The sequence below is a fragment of the Trachurus japonicus genome, chromosome 21 (genome assembly GCF_045865225.1).
Source record: "Trachurus japonicus isolate A0001 chromosome 21, Traja_1.0".
NCBI classification, from domain to species: domain Eukaryota; kingdom Metazoa; phylum Chordata; class Actinopteri; order Carangiformes; family Carangidae; genus Trachurus; species Trachurus japonicus.
In genome coordinates this window covers 19295090-19313540 of record NC_140927.1, presented here as the reverse complement: position 1 = coordinate 19313540, position 18451 = coordinate 19295090, and the positions used below count along the sequence as shown (strand labels likewise).

General features: G+C 44.1%; 1 protein-coding gene across 1 annotated transcript in view; it reads right to left on the bottom strand.

Moving 5' to 3' along the window:
* igsf3 (immunoglobulin superfamily, member 3) overlaps positions 1 to 18451 on the bottom strand; it is a 65451-nt gene extending 47000 nt beyond the window's left edge. Inside the window, exons 1-2 of the mRNA XM_085766066.1 lie at positions 17308 to 18451; positions 101 to 481 (exon numbers count right to left, since the gene is read on the bottom strand). Coding sequence (XP_085622192.1) covers positions 101 to 481; positions 17308 to 17347 — 421 coding nt within the window. The 5' untranslated portion in view covers positions 17348 to 18451. The remainder of the gene's footprint in view (positions 1 to 100; positions 482 to 17307) is intronic.

Below are 18451 nucleotides of genomic sequence, written 5' to 3'. Positions count from 1 at the left end.
TAGAGCAACATTGACATGTGGTGTGTGGTTTATCTGTACACACAGGTGGTTTGTTTGCACATTGAGAGTGTGTTTGTGTGTGTGCTGCTTAGAGACTCACCAGTGAGGTTTGTGCGTGCACTGTAGGATCCAAGGTATCGTCCATCTGTGTTGGGTGTGTAACACTCAAACAGACCCTGGTCCTTGGCCTGCACTTTGGTGATGTGGAGCACAGCAGAGTCGCGGCTCAACCTCTCCACATAGATTTCTTTACTATTCACCCTCTGGGCATAGACGGCGTAGGCATAGTTTGGCTGAGCCGTGCTTACTATGCGGATTTCCCGGTCTGGTACCGATGGCAAGTACATGGACCACTCAAAGTCCTGCTCCACGCCCTCTTTGTAGCCGCTCACGTTGCACCAGATGGTCACGTGGGAGCCCTCGGTCCGTACCAGCGGTCCACTCTGCACCGTTACCACTCTCTGAGCCACGGCAACACCGGCTGCAAATGGAGGTGGGGGAAGAGAGACAGAGATAGAAAGAGAGGAGAGAGGAGAGAGGGGAGAGAGGAGAGAGGATGGGGTGAAGGCAGGGAGAAAGGAGAGAAATATAGCCTGGGTTAAAAAAAACTGTTGTTTAAATACAGCAACAGCCTGACATGCACGGATAAGCATGCTGGATAGTGCTCACCGAGGTTGAGGTATCACAATGCGCACACATGCATGGTTCTTGAACACCACTAACATCTTTAAACATTCACACAGATACTCTTTAACAGCCATCATCCAATCACTGCTCACTGCTGTTACACACACACTCCTGTGTTAACCCTTTACCACAGGGACAGCGCTGCAGCTGTACCACACTGAGGTGAGAGGCAGCCATCTGGGACTTAAGAGAGAGAGAGAGGTCAGTGTCAGCTGGTAAAACACAAGTCAGCCGAGCATGCTGAGTGTGTCAAGCTGCACAGGAGTTTTTTTGAAAATGGATGATAAATACAGTTTTGCCTGGTGCATCTGTAATCATCATTCTGAGCTGGGATGTGCACAGACTAATTATTAGAGCTAAGCTGGACAGATATGCCGATCAGTACTGTTTAGCTCCAGTATGCCAGCTGAACAGAAACATACTTTACTTTAGGGATCATAATCAAAATGTTTGTTAATGTTACACATTTGTGTATTATAATGAATACATTACGACCCATTTGAAACTCTAAATATGCGTCTAACCACATTATGACGATGAAAAACATCAACTGCGATTTTTTATTCAAATCTTAGCCATTACGCTGTACGTCCAAATGGATGTTGAAAGTTGAACTGAATGAATTGCCTCAGGGTTGGGTTTAATTACACACATTAAGGTTCAAGCTGCTGTCTAATGTATCAAAACACCTCTCTGTCCTATAGGCCAGAAAACAAATTCAGTTTGCTTAGTCACAGTTTTATGGAGGTGTTTTGTACCAGAAACTGTTTTATTTTTCATTTTAGAGTCTGTTATTCACTTTTTGAAGATAAATACTAAGACTGTCGGAATCCAAGCACACAGCACAAAGAAATGAAAGAGGAATAAACAATAAACCTATTCTCACATTCAAATAAAGCTTGTAATTACTGGATTGAAGTATGAATCGTGTGTTGTGCAATGTAACAAACAGAGGCGATTGTAGTGTTTAACCTGCTGTGGAGACTGATTATTACACTTCTGTATACTGCTTTGGAGCCTATATTTAGGGCAACTAACATATGTGAATCTTGCATCAACCCATTGCACGCACACCCACACACACACAGTATTCACCATTCAGGGAACAACTACAAACATCTCTCTCATTGGGGCCGGAGACAACAGAGCACTTACACATACACGGCCCCCCTCCCCAATCCAGACAGGGCGACAAGTACGCCGTTTCCTGTCTGCACAAGCAACTGGGGACTGCAGCTGGGTTTGTGTGTGTGTGTGTGTGTATGTGTGTGCGCATGTGTATGTGTGTGAGAAAGAAAGTCTGTAAGAGGCTGTGTCTGTGGGCACAATGCTCGGCATTAATAATTCACCAGAACAGCTTTTTAACTTCAACATCCTCTTTCCTCTCATAGTAACTTTCTCTCACACTTCCACTACACCCCCACTTTTCATTCACCGTTATAATTTGAGTCCATTTACGCCCGTGTACGTGTGTGTCCATGCGCAAAACATGCACGGGTCTGCGTGTGTGTATTACAATAAAAAGGTTATCTTGTTGAGAAATGAAGTCACCTTCGCAGGCTGTGCAAAATGGAGCAAGAACGGGGAGGAGGGTTTCACATTTATTTTTCTGTGCGTGCATACAGTAACAGTGCATTTATGAGTGTGGGCTGGCGTGTGTGAAAACATGCATATCTGTCTCTGCTGATCATACGTCTCATTTCCTTCCTGAGCATACAGCTGCAGGTCCTTTGTCTATACATTGAAACACATCCCCCAGATGAGCTGATTAAAACCTCAACAAATCTCTGAATTACAGTCCATGGTTTGACTGGCACAAGGAAAAGAGAACCGATTAAACTATCATTCCTTTGCTTGATGTCTCCTAAAGGACTAATTAGGAACTGAATCCTTCAACTTTACTCACAAATGTGCCGCTGAAGACACTGGAATTTCAAACTAGGTAATTATTTTTATGAAGGAAAGATTTTCTTTTCTTTTTTTAAAAAAGTATCACTGTAATGTCACCGAATCCTACAAGTGAAGGAATGTTAAGCAAGAAATAAAAGTGATCCATCTAATGAACAAAATATCAGTGTAGTTAACGGCTACTTTGCATGTCTCCTTCCAGCTGTATACAGTATACTGCCATTGCTCACTGCTGCACAACTAAGAGGCCACAACCTGTGAAAACATTTGGCCACATTGACATTTTCAAAAGTCACTTCCACAGACGGTCTAAAGTGAAGGGTGCTGACTAAATCAGGGTTGCGTTACCTAAGAGAAGCAGCCATCTATTCTGACTCAGACCCTGGTTCCTTGTTAATCTGGCGGCGCCTGGTCTACTCAGATCAGCTCAGAGCTGTACCGCTGCATCACTGCTTCTCATGTTGCTGCGACTCATCTAGAACTGCTGGAAACATATTACTCATGCCCCCCCACCCCCCCAAAAAACCCATAAGACTCATATGATGGTGCACTAAGAGCTTTCCTCTGCTTGCCTGTCTCCTGTCCTGTCATCCTCCCGAAACAAGCTGCCTCCTTACTTCTGATTACTCTCATTCCCTTCCACCATGTTTCACCCATCATCAATCTTTCCCTACGTCCTGCCCCTCCAGTCTGTCTCTCTCCCTCTCTTTCTCTCTGTATATTCCTGTCTGTTCTCCGTGCCTCGCGGTTCTCTGCATCTTTTCAGGCAGGATTTAAGCAGCTCTGCGAAACTTCAAAGTGCCCATCGCTCTGCAGGCTGTTTAGAAAGGCTGACAATGACATACCAAACCCTGCAGACCTTCAACTGATCGCTCTATTCCACCATCCCTTCCGCAATAATCCTGCGCCTGCAACCTCCCCCATGTCTTCACCTCTGGCCGCTCTGCCTCGATCACCAAGTGCCCATATTTGCTCAACGAGGCCTCAGATTTTCTATTATTAACACTCATCTCCATCTCTGCATACCGTGGGTGACTTGCTACCCCTCTCTGTCTCTTCCCACCCTCACTCTCCTGTGGCTCATCGCTCAACTTTGCTGCCGGTTGCTTCCCACACAGCTTGTTGACCGGACGCGAGGAAACGTGCGTCCCGTGTCGTGTTGGATGATGGCGAACGATGACGGACAAGCTCTCCAGCTGACCTTGATGCTCGTTGGCAGGAGCATGCAAAGCAGTGGGAGCAGATAGCTAAACACACACACACACACACACACACTCACAGAGAGAGAGAGAGAGAGAAAGGGAAAAAAAAGCTGCAAAGAGGATTATGCTAAGTGGAGGGGGGTTAAACACTAATCCAATCACTTGTGGCCAGTGTCTTATTCTCGGAGGAAACAGCAGCAAGGCCACTACCATCCATGCCTACTCTCATCATCACTCTTCTATGACACATGTTAATTATACACCTAGAAAGGTGTATAATAAAAACGCAGCAGGGGTGAACTCATATTGTGGTTGTTGAGCCAGTGCAAATGTGGAGATTCGAGCTGTCCATCGCTTCTTCTCACTTGCTTTCACTGTTAATTACACACAGACAGACACACACACACACACACAGAGGAGTGTATAACATATTGGCACATAAAACCAGGAGTTGTTTGACAGTAAAAGTCTGACCTGACTGCTCAGGCGGAGCTGCTCAATAAAACAAGTATCACTACTGCTGAAAACTGAGAGCATGAATTCTAGCAACAACAGGAGGGATGTGGGGGGAAAAATGGATGTGTCTCTATCTGTTATGTTGTAGAACATAAAAAACATCTCTGAAAATAATGCTCCCTGTCATCTTCTAACGTGAGTGACATTATATCATGAACACGCTTCTCCATGCAGGCACGCTCTGTCGTTCTGCTGCTGTTCTATGTATGCACGCAGTGATCCTGCTTTTTTAGGTCAGAGAAGACAAAAACACACACACACACACACACACACACACACACACGTACACAAACACACACACTATATAAATGGAAAAGAAACATCATCTGGAGTTATTTCTCAAGCATGTGATGTGAAGTAATTAAAAGAGAATAATGAAAGAAATGCTTGAGGTTTGGCGTATAATAACAAACAACTTAAATCACAACACACTGCTGTTCCCTATGTGAAAATCCATAAGCCTATTTCCACCCCCACCCCCACCCCCCTCCTCCTCCAATCATACTCTGGGTCAAACAACATAAACAAAAACAATTTTCAACAAAGTTGTTCGTTAAATACTTCAACAGACAGAAATCAGGTGGGAAAATGGTGGAGTCACAAAAAGGTGGTTGTACAGCTCACTTCTTGCATCGACTGAAGAAGGTGAGCCTCGCTCCACTGCCTTACTGTCTGCTATGGGAACTGCAAAGTCTCTGACCGTCACAGTGGGGAGAACCATCAGTGCTTCTCTTCCCTCCGTAAAGCAAATCTGTGAAGCATGGTGCACCCTCAAGGCACTCAGTATTGTGAACGACCCCACGCATCCAAGCTTCAGCCGGTCCACCTCTTAACAATACAGCTGAAGGAACCAGAGCATCAAGACCTACTCCGCTGTACAAGAGCTTCTTCAAATACTCCAAATTTGAGAAACAAAACATATATATTTGGAATGACCTGGATTTCTGCACTGATTTTTTATATGATCATGTCTTTATCAAAGTCTAAAACATAGAAAAACACACTATCCCTAGGGTAAAATAATAACTGGTTGAATCTCATTTGACTCCGGTGACGTCAAACAAGACCTTCCTGTACCTGCCGATTAGATCTTCTCTTTAAAGAGCTGCTTAAGCCCAGATATAATGTCAGGACACTGGTGTGCATGTTTCTCTACAGGTCACAGCCACAGCATCTCTGTTGGATTAAGGTCTGAGCTCTAACAGGGCCGCTACAACAGGTGGATTGTCTTTGTCTGAAGTGGCTGTGCTGTAGATTTACTTTGATGCGGCAGGACAATGACCCTAAACATCACTCAGCTTCTCCTGAGCTCCAGCAGACTGGTGTAAAGCCACCCCGACTTCATCCCGCAACAAACATGGGAATTCATTTTCCCCCCCTCTGATGTTCTCAGCAAGCCCGCATAAACTAGAGAGGGCACCCCACGCAGAGATATTATGTCACTTAACACGATGTGCAAATGAGAGATAAAAAATAGAAGAAGAAAAACACAATCACCCTTTAGCCGTTACTTTGAGCTTCTTTGCTTAGGTTATTGAACATCTCCCGTGTGCTACTGGAGTCATCTCAGCTGGAAGTCCACTTCTTGGAAGAGTAGCCGCAGGATAAAATCAGCTCCACTTCACAGTTTGACTGTGGACTGGTGAAGATCTGCACTCTTTGAGATGACTCTATAACCATTTCAGCTACACGCAAATCTAAACCTACTGACCAGTGATCTCTCTTTTTCAGAGGCATGGTCCATATCAGCAGATGAACAGAAAACTCAAAATGTTTTGGTGTTAGTTAGTTAGTTTAAGTAGTTAGTTTATGTACTAAACTTGAACCTTGAACCTTATGAATTTTCACAGACCAATCAGGATTTAGGAGCAAAATTCTCAGGAAGTTGTTTGTTTATGTTATGAAGTCTAGCCAAGCACAAAGTTCTGGTGAAGCAGATTAGTTGAGTTTTGCAGTGATAAACTCTTAATTATTAATACTAACGATACTTTTAATAGTTTAACTTGTAACTTAATTAGTCATTAAAATTTTATAGTACAGAGAAATATTTGAACATCGGAAAGTTTTTGGGGTGTTTGATAAAAAACAACAACATATTGGTTACAGTTCAATATTATCGATTCTGGCGGACTGCAACTGAGAGTTGGAACATGTTGGCAGAAAGAAGAACCTTTACATCAACTTCGATGGAAAAACTTTCGAGGGAAGTTGAAGAACCAGGGAACTGACGTAACCATATGAATTAGTTATGAACATGCTTGGACCTAGTCAATGTCCCATCTCGCCAAGGGAGTATGAGACTCATCCCTGGGATCTGCAATCTTGTGAAGATTCTCAGAGAGCGAGGTAGCGACAAGGCGAGTAAAGGATTGCGTTGTAGGCTACAGTAAAAGAAAGGAGAAAAAAGGGAGCTGAAGAGAAGGCAACATTTTGCCTTCAGGGTGTTGGACACCACAAAAAATGTGCAGTGAACGTGTGAAGACATGTGCTGCACTGCACATATATGTATTACAGAGAGAATTAAACACTGGAGAGAGATGAAGAACTGAGGGAGCATTTTACTCGGCACACTTCTCCCGTCTGGTTAACCATTCTCCAAAAATCACTCTGCATCTTTCTCCCTCAAGGCCTCGAAAAGCACTTGACCCTGTTAACATCATTACCAGAGAAAGCAAGAGTGCGAGACAGACGGAGAAATTCCAAGATGTGGGAAAAGTAGTGGGAAAAAGATAAAAGCATTAGAAAGCGGAGACATCTTCTTTTAATGGAAATGTTGACGTTTCAAGAGGATTTCGTGTGAGTGCTCCAAAAATTGTGCTCTAAACTCTAGTATTCTGTATTCCACAATAATCATAACTACTTACTTCCTATTGACAACAAAGGGCTGGTAAATTTGACAATAATAGGGGATCAGTTCCAATGTTGATAGAGGAATATAGTGCACGAAATTGAAAAATCTCACTTTGCCCAAAAGAAACAGAGTGAATATTTGGCTTCTCTTTGCACAGGGCGCAGGATAATCACATCCTCCTACTGTAAACCATCTAATGGACAGATGAGAATCCCCACTCCTCCTTCCCCGTGGCTTTTCTCAGAATCTTGGATCTTTGATTGATGGCCTCCTGGTAGCATCAAGCATTACAAATTCAAGCGTTTCCCTCTCGCTCTTTTCCCCACTCTCCATCTCTCCTGCAGTGATAATCATCACCTGTGTCAAAATCAGTGTAGCAGGGTTGTCATTAATAACCTCTGACCCTTTTGTCAAAAGCCTCGACAAATCCCACATCCACTGCCTGGTTTATTAACTGCAATATTTTAAGGAGAGATGCTTTAAGACTGCATATTTCTTCAGCGCTGAGAAGCGACTTAAATGATTTTCAGTGTTCAAGCTGCCTCAAGCCAGTCAGCCGGGAGACAGGTGTGACAGCGTACGTGCGAGTTTGTCACAGAGAAATACAGCGAAAGAGAGAGACAAAGTGTTGTAACTTCCATTAGAGGGCCAGTTAAACGTGCCAGCAGGCCGCGCTAACAGCTGACAAACACTTACAACAACTGCCCATTACACCCACACAGCTTTAATCTGAGGAGGAACAAGAGAGTACAGGAGCGTTTAGAGTGGGAAGATGAAGTGGATCTACTGTATGTCATTGCACGGCTCAAGTAAAGAGAGGCAGGCATTGCTAGCGGATGCAAGGCTTACAAGTAGAGTGCAGCTACAAGGAGGAGCTAAATTCACAGAGGGAGTCTTTTTTGTAAGCCAGTCGTGTTGAGGAGGACTCACGATCAAATTCTTCAACTCGACTTTGCAGCACTTTGGAGAGCAGGAAACATACAGTAGAAAACATAGCCAAAGGCCAAAGAACCAAACTTTAAGAAATAGACACATACACTATATGTAGTGCATGGATATACTTCACACTCATGCTCCCTCTGAGGCTCATTCTATCTCTAGCTGAGGTACAAAGAGTGCACTTGCAAATTTCTTACATAATTCTTCTTTCTCCATTTCCCACAAGCATTTTTTTTAAAAGAAGAAATTCTTAAACATTTTGGGAAGTAGGCTACATCTAATTCGATTTCTTGCCAGAAGTAGATCAGAAGATTGATACCACTTGTCGATGTGGTAAACATAAGGGTAGGCCCAGGCCCAGCAGGTGGTTAGCTTTTCTTAGCTTCGCTTTGGCAGAAACAGCTAAACCAGCTGTGTATAGTGGTAGCAGAATCTACAAACAAGAGCCTCTCAGCTAAATTCATAAACACATGATAGCTTATCTTGTAAAAAATGTAGTCAGTAAAAGAAAAGCGAACCAGCTGATAATACAAGTCTCCAGTTTTGTGACTCGAATCCAAACATGACTCAACTCTACAGACTCCTGCTTTGTGTCACACCTGGGTCATGTTGTCCGCTGCACTCACCACGCTAACCAGTCTTAATTTATGGGCCCCCCGGGCTACAGCAGTCATGACCCCACCTGCACTGTTGCTCATAACAGCTGGTCAGACCAAGATGGAAGCAATGGGGGGTTTCAAGGCTAATTCATTTTTCTGTGTCAATGTGTTACTGTACACAGTAGGTGTCTGTGGCCACCAGGCTATAAATGTAATGTAGGAGTGAAGGGACTGCACATGCAGAGCAGAAATGTGATTTATCTGCATGGACCGATTCATATTTTCGCCTTCCTACATCCAGCGTCTGTAGTATTTGTCAATAGTGTCAACAACACGGAGAAGATCATAATCTATCCTCCTTAACAGCTGCCTCCTCCTCCTGCCTCCTACATCCTCAGCTGCTTCGCCTTCCTGCAGCTGGACCACGACATAATAGCGTTTGAGTTTTGCGCATTTCATCATGAATGATGGTTTCCGAAACACATAATCAACGGTAATTCCCCCTCATTCTTTTTAAATAACATTTTCATCAAACATTTCCTATCAAAATTCCCGTTAGAGGCGCGAGGCAAATTGTTTTTCTCCTCCTCCTCATCCTGCAAACCTACTGTTTCTCCACTGCTCCGTGTTGCCTTATCAGCATGAAGGTAAACATAATTACTTTAAAGCTTTGTTAGAGAATGATTCTGTGACCCTGCTGCAGGAGTCATCGAAGAGAGCTTGTGCAGAGCTGTAACTCAATTACTAAACCATCGTCACAGCTACAGCAACATGACAATGTCTCAATACAATTAAAGCCTTATTACTGCAGCTGGGTAGCAATGCCTCTCCTGTCTCTGTCCAAAAGCCCACACACAAAAAGATATTTCATGTTTGAGATCAAATCTTACTGCTGAAGACACTCTCACACACACATAATGTATATTATTCAAAATATAATAAGGCTAGGATATTATACTTTATTACACTGCACAAGAAAACAAAAATTTCACTCAACCCAGTAGTTACAAATGCGAGCAGTCAATCAAGAGATTGACATGAATCAGGGAAAAAGAAACCCTAGTGCCGTGTGAAGAAGTAATTACACTCTTCATCATTTTCTTTATGAATGCGGCTGCTGCTGCCAACTTGCCTTTAAAATTCAACTTCATAGATCACTGAAATGATAAAGGGGCAATTTTCAGACCTAAACTGCACAGCTCTTTGTTTTTCACCATCTGCATAACATGAAGACACGACAGGGATATTATAAAAAAAATATATGTATTAAAATGTATGTGTGATATGGTTGTTTGCATACTGTAATGAGTGCTCTTTACTTTTCATTGGTTGGAGTTGGTGTGTGTGAAGAGAGTAGCACCTTTTATGGCCATTATCTCATCTACTGTTTACATCTGTTTATGACAGTGGGCGAGACGAGTTGTCAAACTGGTTCTTTCATATCAGTGCACGCACACACACACACACACACACACACAGAGTACATTAAGCGTCTCCATCTCCCTTCAGTAGATCCATTAACTCTATATGGACACCTGCTACCCCACTAACCTCATCTCCCCAACCCCCAATCTAAACCCGTCTGACCCCCCACCCCCTCCTCATCTCATCCCCTCCCCCCTCACACACACATCCCCCACTCTGTGTGAATGACAAAGGACCAGTGGTCTCAAGTTTGCCCTAAACAAAACTTTCACACACACGCACACACTCACACACTCTCTCACACACACAGACGCACACATACAGAAAGGGAAACAAAAAAAAAAAGCACAACCCATTATATCCTGTCATGAGCAACTGTTAACAGCAGAGTTGAGTGTACATTTGCATTAATTGTGAGGCTAAAAGAAAAAAAACACACAGGCCTATCTTCGGTCATTATCCATCTTGTGCTTGTGGACAATTCAACTCGACAGCTGTATCTACTTTATGTACAGTGGTTAGTTTTTGTATGACTGGCAGCCTGCTATCACTTCCCACGTTTGCGCATTAAGCTGCAGTTTGGAAAGGAAACTAATTAACTATTAATTAGTCTACTTCAAACAGACTTTTTCTTCCATTGTCAGTTGATTTGCCTTTCAGGCAGAAAAAGACATGCGCTTGTAAATTCATGCATTTATGCATAAGCGGTTAGACACACAAACACACAAACACACACGCATCTCTTTGGTTTTAGGTGTAAAATGGCAAACAAGCACATTAACAGAACATAATGGCAAAGTGAGTGAAGTGCTCTTCGTCATTACGTAAGAGGGTTTTTTTAAAAGGGGGGGTTGCGGGGTCAATTTAACATGCATGTAGACATTTATTCATGGGCGCACGTGCATCTTTGAACACGCACACCACCGCCACTGAATATGGATCACCAGTGTGCAGGTGGGGAGCAGGTCGCCATAGTTACAGCGCCTATGTGCATCCCACCAGTGTGGGATCTAGTCAGGTTGCGAATCGAGAACGGCGCAGGGGTGTGTGTGTGCCTGTGGGTGACTCTCTGTGTGTGTGGATGTGCGTGTCTGTAGGAGTCGAGTGGAAGCCTGTCATTGGCCAGTCATCATCCTTCCCGACACAGACCAGCAGACAGAATCCCAAGGGATATGAGGGGGGCTGGGTTGGTCTTTTAATTGGTCAAGGAGGGTCCTCCTCATAATCTAAGGTAGATGTGTGTGAATGTCCCACTGACACTGTGAGGAAGATGAAAATATCTGGGCTTCAATCACTTGAGGGCAGTTTCTAATTAGTGCTCTTTGAAGAGGAGGTGGGTTGGGCATGGTTTTGTTTGGGAACGAGTGGGGGAGGGAGGTCAGGGGCTATTCACTGGAGGAGGAAGAGGAGGCAGCTGGAGTGCCTTTTAAGTGTGAGTGAGATGAAGCAGAGATCGGCGTTAATCAGCCCCAAAGAACACTTAAAAAACAGTTTACCAACTAAAACAGCTAAAGGCTCGTTGCTGGTTTGTCATCGCAAAACAGATTGAAGCGTGAAGTGATGTTCCGGCGCAGAAGTGCGATCCTGGCAGCGAGTTGTAATGTGGGACAGTCCTGACAGCTGACCAGAGGTGCTGCTGCAGAGTCCAACACAAAACAGACGCTGCCTCTGCTCTGCTCTGTCTCCAGCTACAGTCACTTTCCTTATCCACTGTGGCAGGCAGGAAGTCTCCCCCCACCAAGAACTTTGTTTCACTTCACACAGTCACTCGTCTTCTCTGTGTGAACCAGAGAGAGGCTGCTGCTCAGATCTGGGTCATGGAGGGGTGGAGGGGTGGATCATCAGTTAAAAAAACGGACTCTCTGTAAAAGAGCTACCTCTGATTTTCCACAACTAACTTTTGGTTTTTGATTTACCGCGGCGCTAACCTAACAATAAAGTTCAAACAGTTCAATCTCAAATGTGTTCAGACTTCTCCTTGATCTCCTGCGAAAGCTCCACTGGAGGAAAAGCTGTTTTATTCCTTCACACAAAGTTTTTACCTTTGAGAGGACGGAGCGAGCAGGACACCGGATAACAGAACACAGCAGGGCTGCAGTAAAACTGCAGTGATAGCTGGGTGTGAGTTTCTGTAGCTAACTGTGATGTCTGTATCACCAGGCAATTACTTGCCCTGTTGGTAGTACACACTAGTAACCGGTATTTGACTTGTCCACCACCTAGCCCTCATATCCGGTCCTATTGATCCAGGACTAATAAGACATTCTCAGGCCTCCTCAACAACAACCAAACAGAGCGCTGACCTACAGAAGACCTGTGTTTTCATTACACATCCCAACTTTAATGAATATTTACCACACAGTTGGTGATTGATAGCCAAGCTGACAGTCTTCTTTCTGTTTCTCTATTGTTGTTTTTCCTTTTCTTTTTTCTTTTGGCAGTTGAGTCAACAATGTTATGATATGAAAAATACAATAGCAAAAAAAAAAGAGAGGGGGGTGTCTTGTCATGGGTATACACGGAGACGTGGGTCTAATGCTTATCATGCAAACAAGCCTGCGTGCAACTACAGGATATAGCAGGCAGAGAAAATAACAAGGGGAGCAAACAGCACCGCAGTCAGACAGCTGCTCGGGCCCGTATTTCCCCCCATAACGTAGAGAAGTAGGTCCTCTGTTTCTGGTGACAACAACAACAGACAAAAATAATGAGAAACAAAACTTGGGACAATCATATGCTCACTGACACACACATATACCAAACCTTTCCATAGAGCAGCTACACAAACAGCTACACGGTGACTTGCAGCACCGTCTAGACAGCACTCTCTCTTGTGTCAGCTGAGGCTTCCCAGTGTGGTAACAGCTGACTCGAGATGCACAGTGTGGAGACACATGGTTTGACCACACACACACGCACACACACAACTTAAAAGCTCCCTGTGAAATCCCTGTCATGTCAGTTCCAGCAGGGGGAAGGGTGGAGGCTTCCCAGCTGTCATTCCTATTTGGGGCAGAGGAGAGGCCGGGGTGACCATCGGGGAGTGGCGCTGAAAATTTTAAATTCTGATAAAGTTTGAAATGCCTCTGAGCTGCCCACAGCCTCCCTGTGACCGGGTTGAAAAGAAATGATTATGAGACGTGTATCTCACCTATTTTAACAAATCCTGTGTTTTCTCGTCTTTTCAGCTTCCACGTAGTTAAATGTTTTCGTTAATGTGACAGGATTAAACAAGGAGAAATCCCACTTTTCTTTACGCTTCCATCATAATATCGGAAAACAAGACGGCATTTAGCGAAGCTCTGTGCAGTTTTCTAGATGAGTCGATTCCATACACCCGATTTCTAATTTCTTTCACCATTAATTATAATCTTGTTTCACATTATGCGATGCACACATTTTAATGAGTTTGTCTGAAACGAAAAATTGGATGATTCAAATCCAAACCACTCTCATGCATTTGTGACAATTGTCACAGCGCCACATTGAAAATCAAATCTAAGTGGCCATAAGTGCTGCCCTTTCTATGTTGTGCAAAGTTTTTGGGGAAAAAAAAGCCCAAAATGGAAATGAGCTCTTAAGTACCTTTATGTTGTTTGATTGGGGCAATTATGCAGAGCTGGCTTTTTACTCTGTCTGCTTATAAGTTTGACGGCGTTACTACAACTACTTAAAACTTTTCTCTTTTCAAATCAATAGCACTGTAATGAGCCGGGATGACACGCTATTGTTTCACATTTACTTCTGAGATGAAACGGCTGATCAAAAAATAGCATCAAAAAAAAGATACAGCAAAATATAAAGAAAGAAGAAAAACATCTACCCACACAGTGAGAGTGAAAAGAAATGGAGGTGGATGAAGGAGATATAAGATACGATGCTGAAAGAACATCAAGTGTTTTTGCGAGCTTGCACCCGACTAAGAAGCACATATATACTTTTTTACATATTACTGCTGACCATTTTCCAAATAACAGTGTTTGAAATTTTTCAATGGAGCTTACTCTCCAGGTAGCCACTGCTTTTCATGTGTTTCTCAGTGGAGGTTTGAAATAAGTCCTCCATCAAGTCTGCAGGTTATTTTTTTGTGTCGGCTGCAGATAGACTTGAAAACTAAAACAAACATGAATCCATGTGAGTCATGCTTAAGATTTGCAAATATAATTTCATACACATGAGATATCCAGTAAAAGTAATGAAGTGGAGTGCGGGGATTTAAAGCAGCGTTGCATCGTGTTATGTTCCTTCTGAATGTGAGGCCACACCCACTGCCACACCCCACTTTTATGCATATGAAAAATGTGTATTTTTTCCCCCATCACCACAACCAACTCTCATGTACGTGCAAATCCACTCATTACATGTTCAGCTATTGTAGCAACAGGATGAAAACAGCACCTGTCCTCCTGAGCTGGTAGAGCTAATCAAGGTAGATACATACACACACACATATATATAAAACATCACATCATGAAAGATGCATGAGTAACTGCAGGTGGCAGAGTGTGCATCTTGTCAGACTCATAAGCTCATAAGATTTCCCTGTGTACAATGTGAGGCTGTTCTGAGACCAGCTGATAAACCTGACCAGTGGCAGCTCATCAGAACCGGGGCGAGTGCAGGCTGCTCTCCTGTCAGCCTGGTAAATGGAAACCACTCGGGCATTTCACACTTAAACCAGCCAGCCTCACACATATTACACCTTCAATTTACTTATATAAACTGGGATGTCTTGGGTACTTTACGTTGCCACCTCCCCCTTTCAAAACACACTCAAAACAGAAGCATAACCAACCCCCCTAAAAAAAACAACAACAACAAAAAGTCGCACACAGGTACACCACAGCGACTGCATGACATCTTTCTCACTCTCTGTGGGGGAGAAGGATGACATCCTGTTTGTAAAGCTAATAAAAAGCCCTCAGGCAACTCCTTTTATATTTCTTATATCATATAGCGGGTTCCCACAAATAACACCACACACACTCACTCACACCTGGTTGCAAACTCAGCAGCATAAATAACACCGATAAGATTCGGCTGCCAAAACTATGTAAGCGGCACCTCAATCTAACACAGCTGTCATCCACCTCCTTTTTTATGATTCTTTTTTTTTTTACATAAACAAATGCAAATCCAAACATATGTGCCAGCTGACACAAAAATCAAGACAGCTGATCAGATATAAAAGATGCTCCCAAGCACATCTCACTAAGCACAGATGTGTGTGCTTGTACATACGTCGAGGGGGATAAATCATTGACATGCCATACATTCTCCTGCGGCTGTGTTATTAATACACAAGCACCAATATTGCATTACTGGAGCTCAGCTGTATCATTCCTTGAGACAGATCAGCCTTTAACTTGGGTGATATGATGGTTTTAGAGAATATTAAGATGGCACATGTGCACAGGTTGCAGTAAGTGTTAAATACAGCTTAAGATTCAGGCCATCGTGCAAGCGGCTTAATTCAACTTGTGTAACACTTAAGACTGAAAACTTTTAAGTCTAGTGAATCAAAAATAATATGACTGGTTCTTTGCTTTTGAGAAACATAATTTTGTCATTTGGCTCCTTGATACTGTGACACATTGCTGACACTGGAACTAAAGATTACTTTTATTAACAGTAAATAAACCAAATCATTGTTCGTATAACATTTAAGTACCCTTAATAGTGAAGAATACTCATAAAAAGTTTCCATAGCTCGAAAGACATTCAGTTCATTATAAGGAAAAGCTGAATCCTGGCTGATGTTTGGGGATAGACCCACAGACATTGACCATTTATGCTTAAAAACAGGGATGCATCATGTCTCCCACATCACTATGGCTGAAAATGGCAGTAGATTAAATAAATAACACAAGCTCCTTTGTGAATTGTGACCAATGATCCACAGGAACGTGCACTACTGTACATAAAAACGGTGAAAATGTTCCTCACCTCCTCAAACTGCTTCTCATTTAACCACATGATTCATGATTATTATGCAATATATTGAGAAAAAAAACACTCCATTATCCAGCCTACACTGTAGATAAGATCCATATTGTAACAGTGTGCGGTCTTCCCCACTCTAGTGTGAACAATACATGTCACGTTTTCATTCACAGCCCCCCGCCGCCGCCTCCCATCCCATCATCCCAGTGAAAGTGACTTCTGATCCACCGGGAAAAGAAGAAAAAAAGAAAAAGGGAACGTGGAGCAAGCAAGGCGCAGGCTGGTTAATCCTCTTGGCCAAGTGGGGGCCTCCAGCGGGCCGACTTCCACCTCACCCCACCATCACCACCACCAACCCACTCCCCCTTCCCCTAACCACCCCCCCCCCCACACACACACACACACACACCCAGCAGCACTGACAGGCCTCCCAATCCAGGAACAGAAAAAGCCATCTGGTGTTTGTTTGGGACAGTTCACAGGCAGGATGTAGCCTACGTGTGTGTGTGTCAGCACAGTCATGCTTGTATTAATATTAGTAGGCTATGTGTCACTGTCTGAGTGTCATCGGATGCGAGTGTCTGAAAAACCACATTTCGTCTGTGAAATTCCCTAAAACTCGAGGTGAAGTCACAGACATGAACACGGTGAGCTCACCTGGAGGGAAGTCTTTACTGTACAAGAGAGCAGGGTACTGAGTGTCTTCACACCTACTGGATGACTTCATAGCTGGAGCTGCTGTGTGATCTGGGTGTACCTGTGATGTGTGTGTTGCCTGTGCATTTATATGTGTGCAGTGTGTAGGTTAATTACAGACTACATCAGGTTGACAATAGCAGCCCCTTGAACACAGGAGATCAGACTACACAGGGTTAATCTGTGACTAAAGTCCAAATATCACATTAACCTAGTTCAGCAAACACACACACACACACACACACACACACTCTCTCTCACACACACACACAGCTGTTCACAGGCATCTGTTATTATTGCAGTGATTATCGAAGCAGCCTACTTTCACCTGACTCATGATGACTAGTAGTTGCTCTCCCAACTAACCCGTTCAGATGCACACACGTCTCATACAGGTGTGCCGTGACTGTCTGTCTGAGCCACGGCAGATGTATGTCTACCTCGTTAATAAGAATGAAGACAATAAAAAATAATAATAAACACACAGAGGTGAGATTTTCACTGCAGAAATTCGTGCTGACAGCCTCTTCTGGTGACTTACCAAGCAGCGCACAGGCAAAAAGGAGCGCACCGGCTGCCATTGTGTGTTGCCCCGCAGATTCACTTCCCAATATTTCCCCTTAAGATGAGGAGGCGATGTCTTTGGTTGCCTGGGTTATCCGCTTGTTCTGAATCAGGAAGAAGATGAAGGTGGAGAAGGTAGTGGTGGTCTATGAATCCCGGGCGACAGAAGCAACCAGAGGAGGGGGGTTTTGTCCTGGGAGTCAAATCCAGAGCCGGTGAGCCCGGCGGTCTTGCCAGTGTCCGACTCACCTCTCCCTGCGTCCTCCCTCTTTAGAAAAACCTCGGGTGGTGCTTCCCCCCCTCCCTCACCTCCTCGCTTTCCACCCCTCACCTATCTGTGTCTTATCGCTGACGACGTGTGCGTAGGCTATGCCAGGCGCCCAGGCGACCCAACCCACTCCCCCGTTTTACGCATCCAGGACTGCGGAGGCGATTCACCCTTCTCGGTGAGACACACACACAAAAAAAAGTCCAGCGGCGACTTGCGCGTATCCGGACACAGGCCACCTGATTGAAGACAAGGAGGAGGAGAGAGAGGTGGGGGGGACTGGATGTGGATGTACACAGGGGAAAGAGGAAGACAGGTTGGGGTGGGGGGTCTTAAAGTCCTGGCGCTGTGGGAGTCACGACGGAATAAGTCCTTTTGCTAATTTCCCTCCCCTTTAGTGATGGGAGAGCAGAATCACAGTCCAGGCAGACTCCGGCTTTCTCCACGGCAAATCCCGGAGACTGTGATCAGTCTCCCACTATCGCTCCGCAGAAAGCCCAGTGGGCGGGCGCTCTAGATGAGGCAAGACAAGGCTTTGTGCGCTGACACAATAAATCTGATTAATCGATTCAACTACCAATACACCTGAGCGACTGTTGTCCTAGTTCCTGGCACCAAAAATACGCTCAAAATCCTTCCACCTCATATCCAAAAAAAAACAAAAAAAAAACACTTCACTCAACAGTTCAAGCACGAGGTGCTCATTTAAAAATGTGTTGCACAAACGCTTTGATCAAGTCCCAGTAAAGACAGAGTCCAGCGCCGCTCCCCTCACACATCCACTTCCCTGTTCCCAGGCTGGCAAATCACTTCTGTTTGTCCCGCAGTTTGAAAACTTATCAGCGTGCTGTCT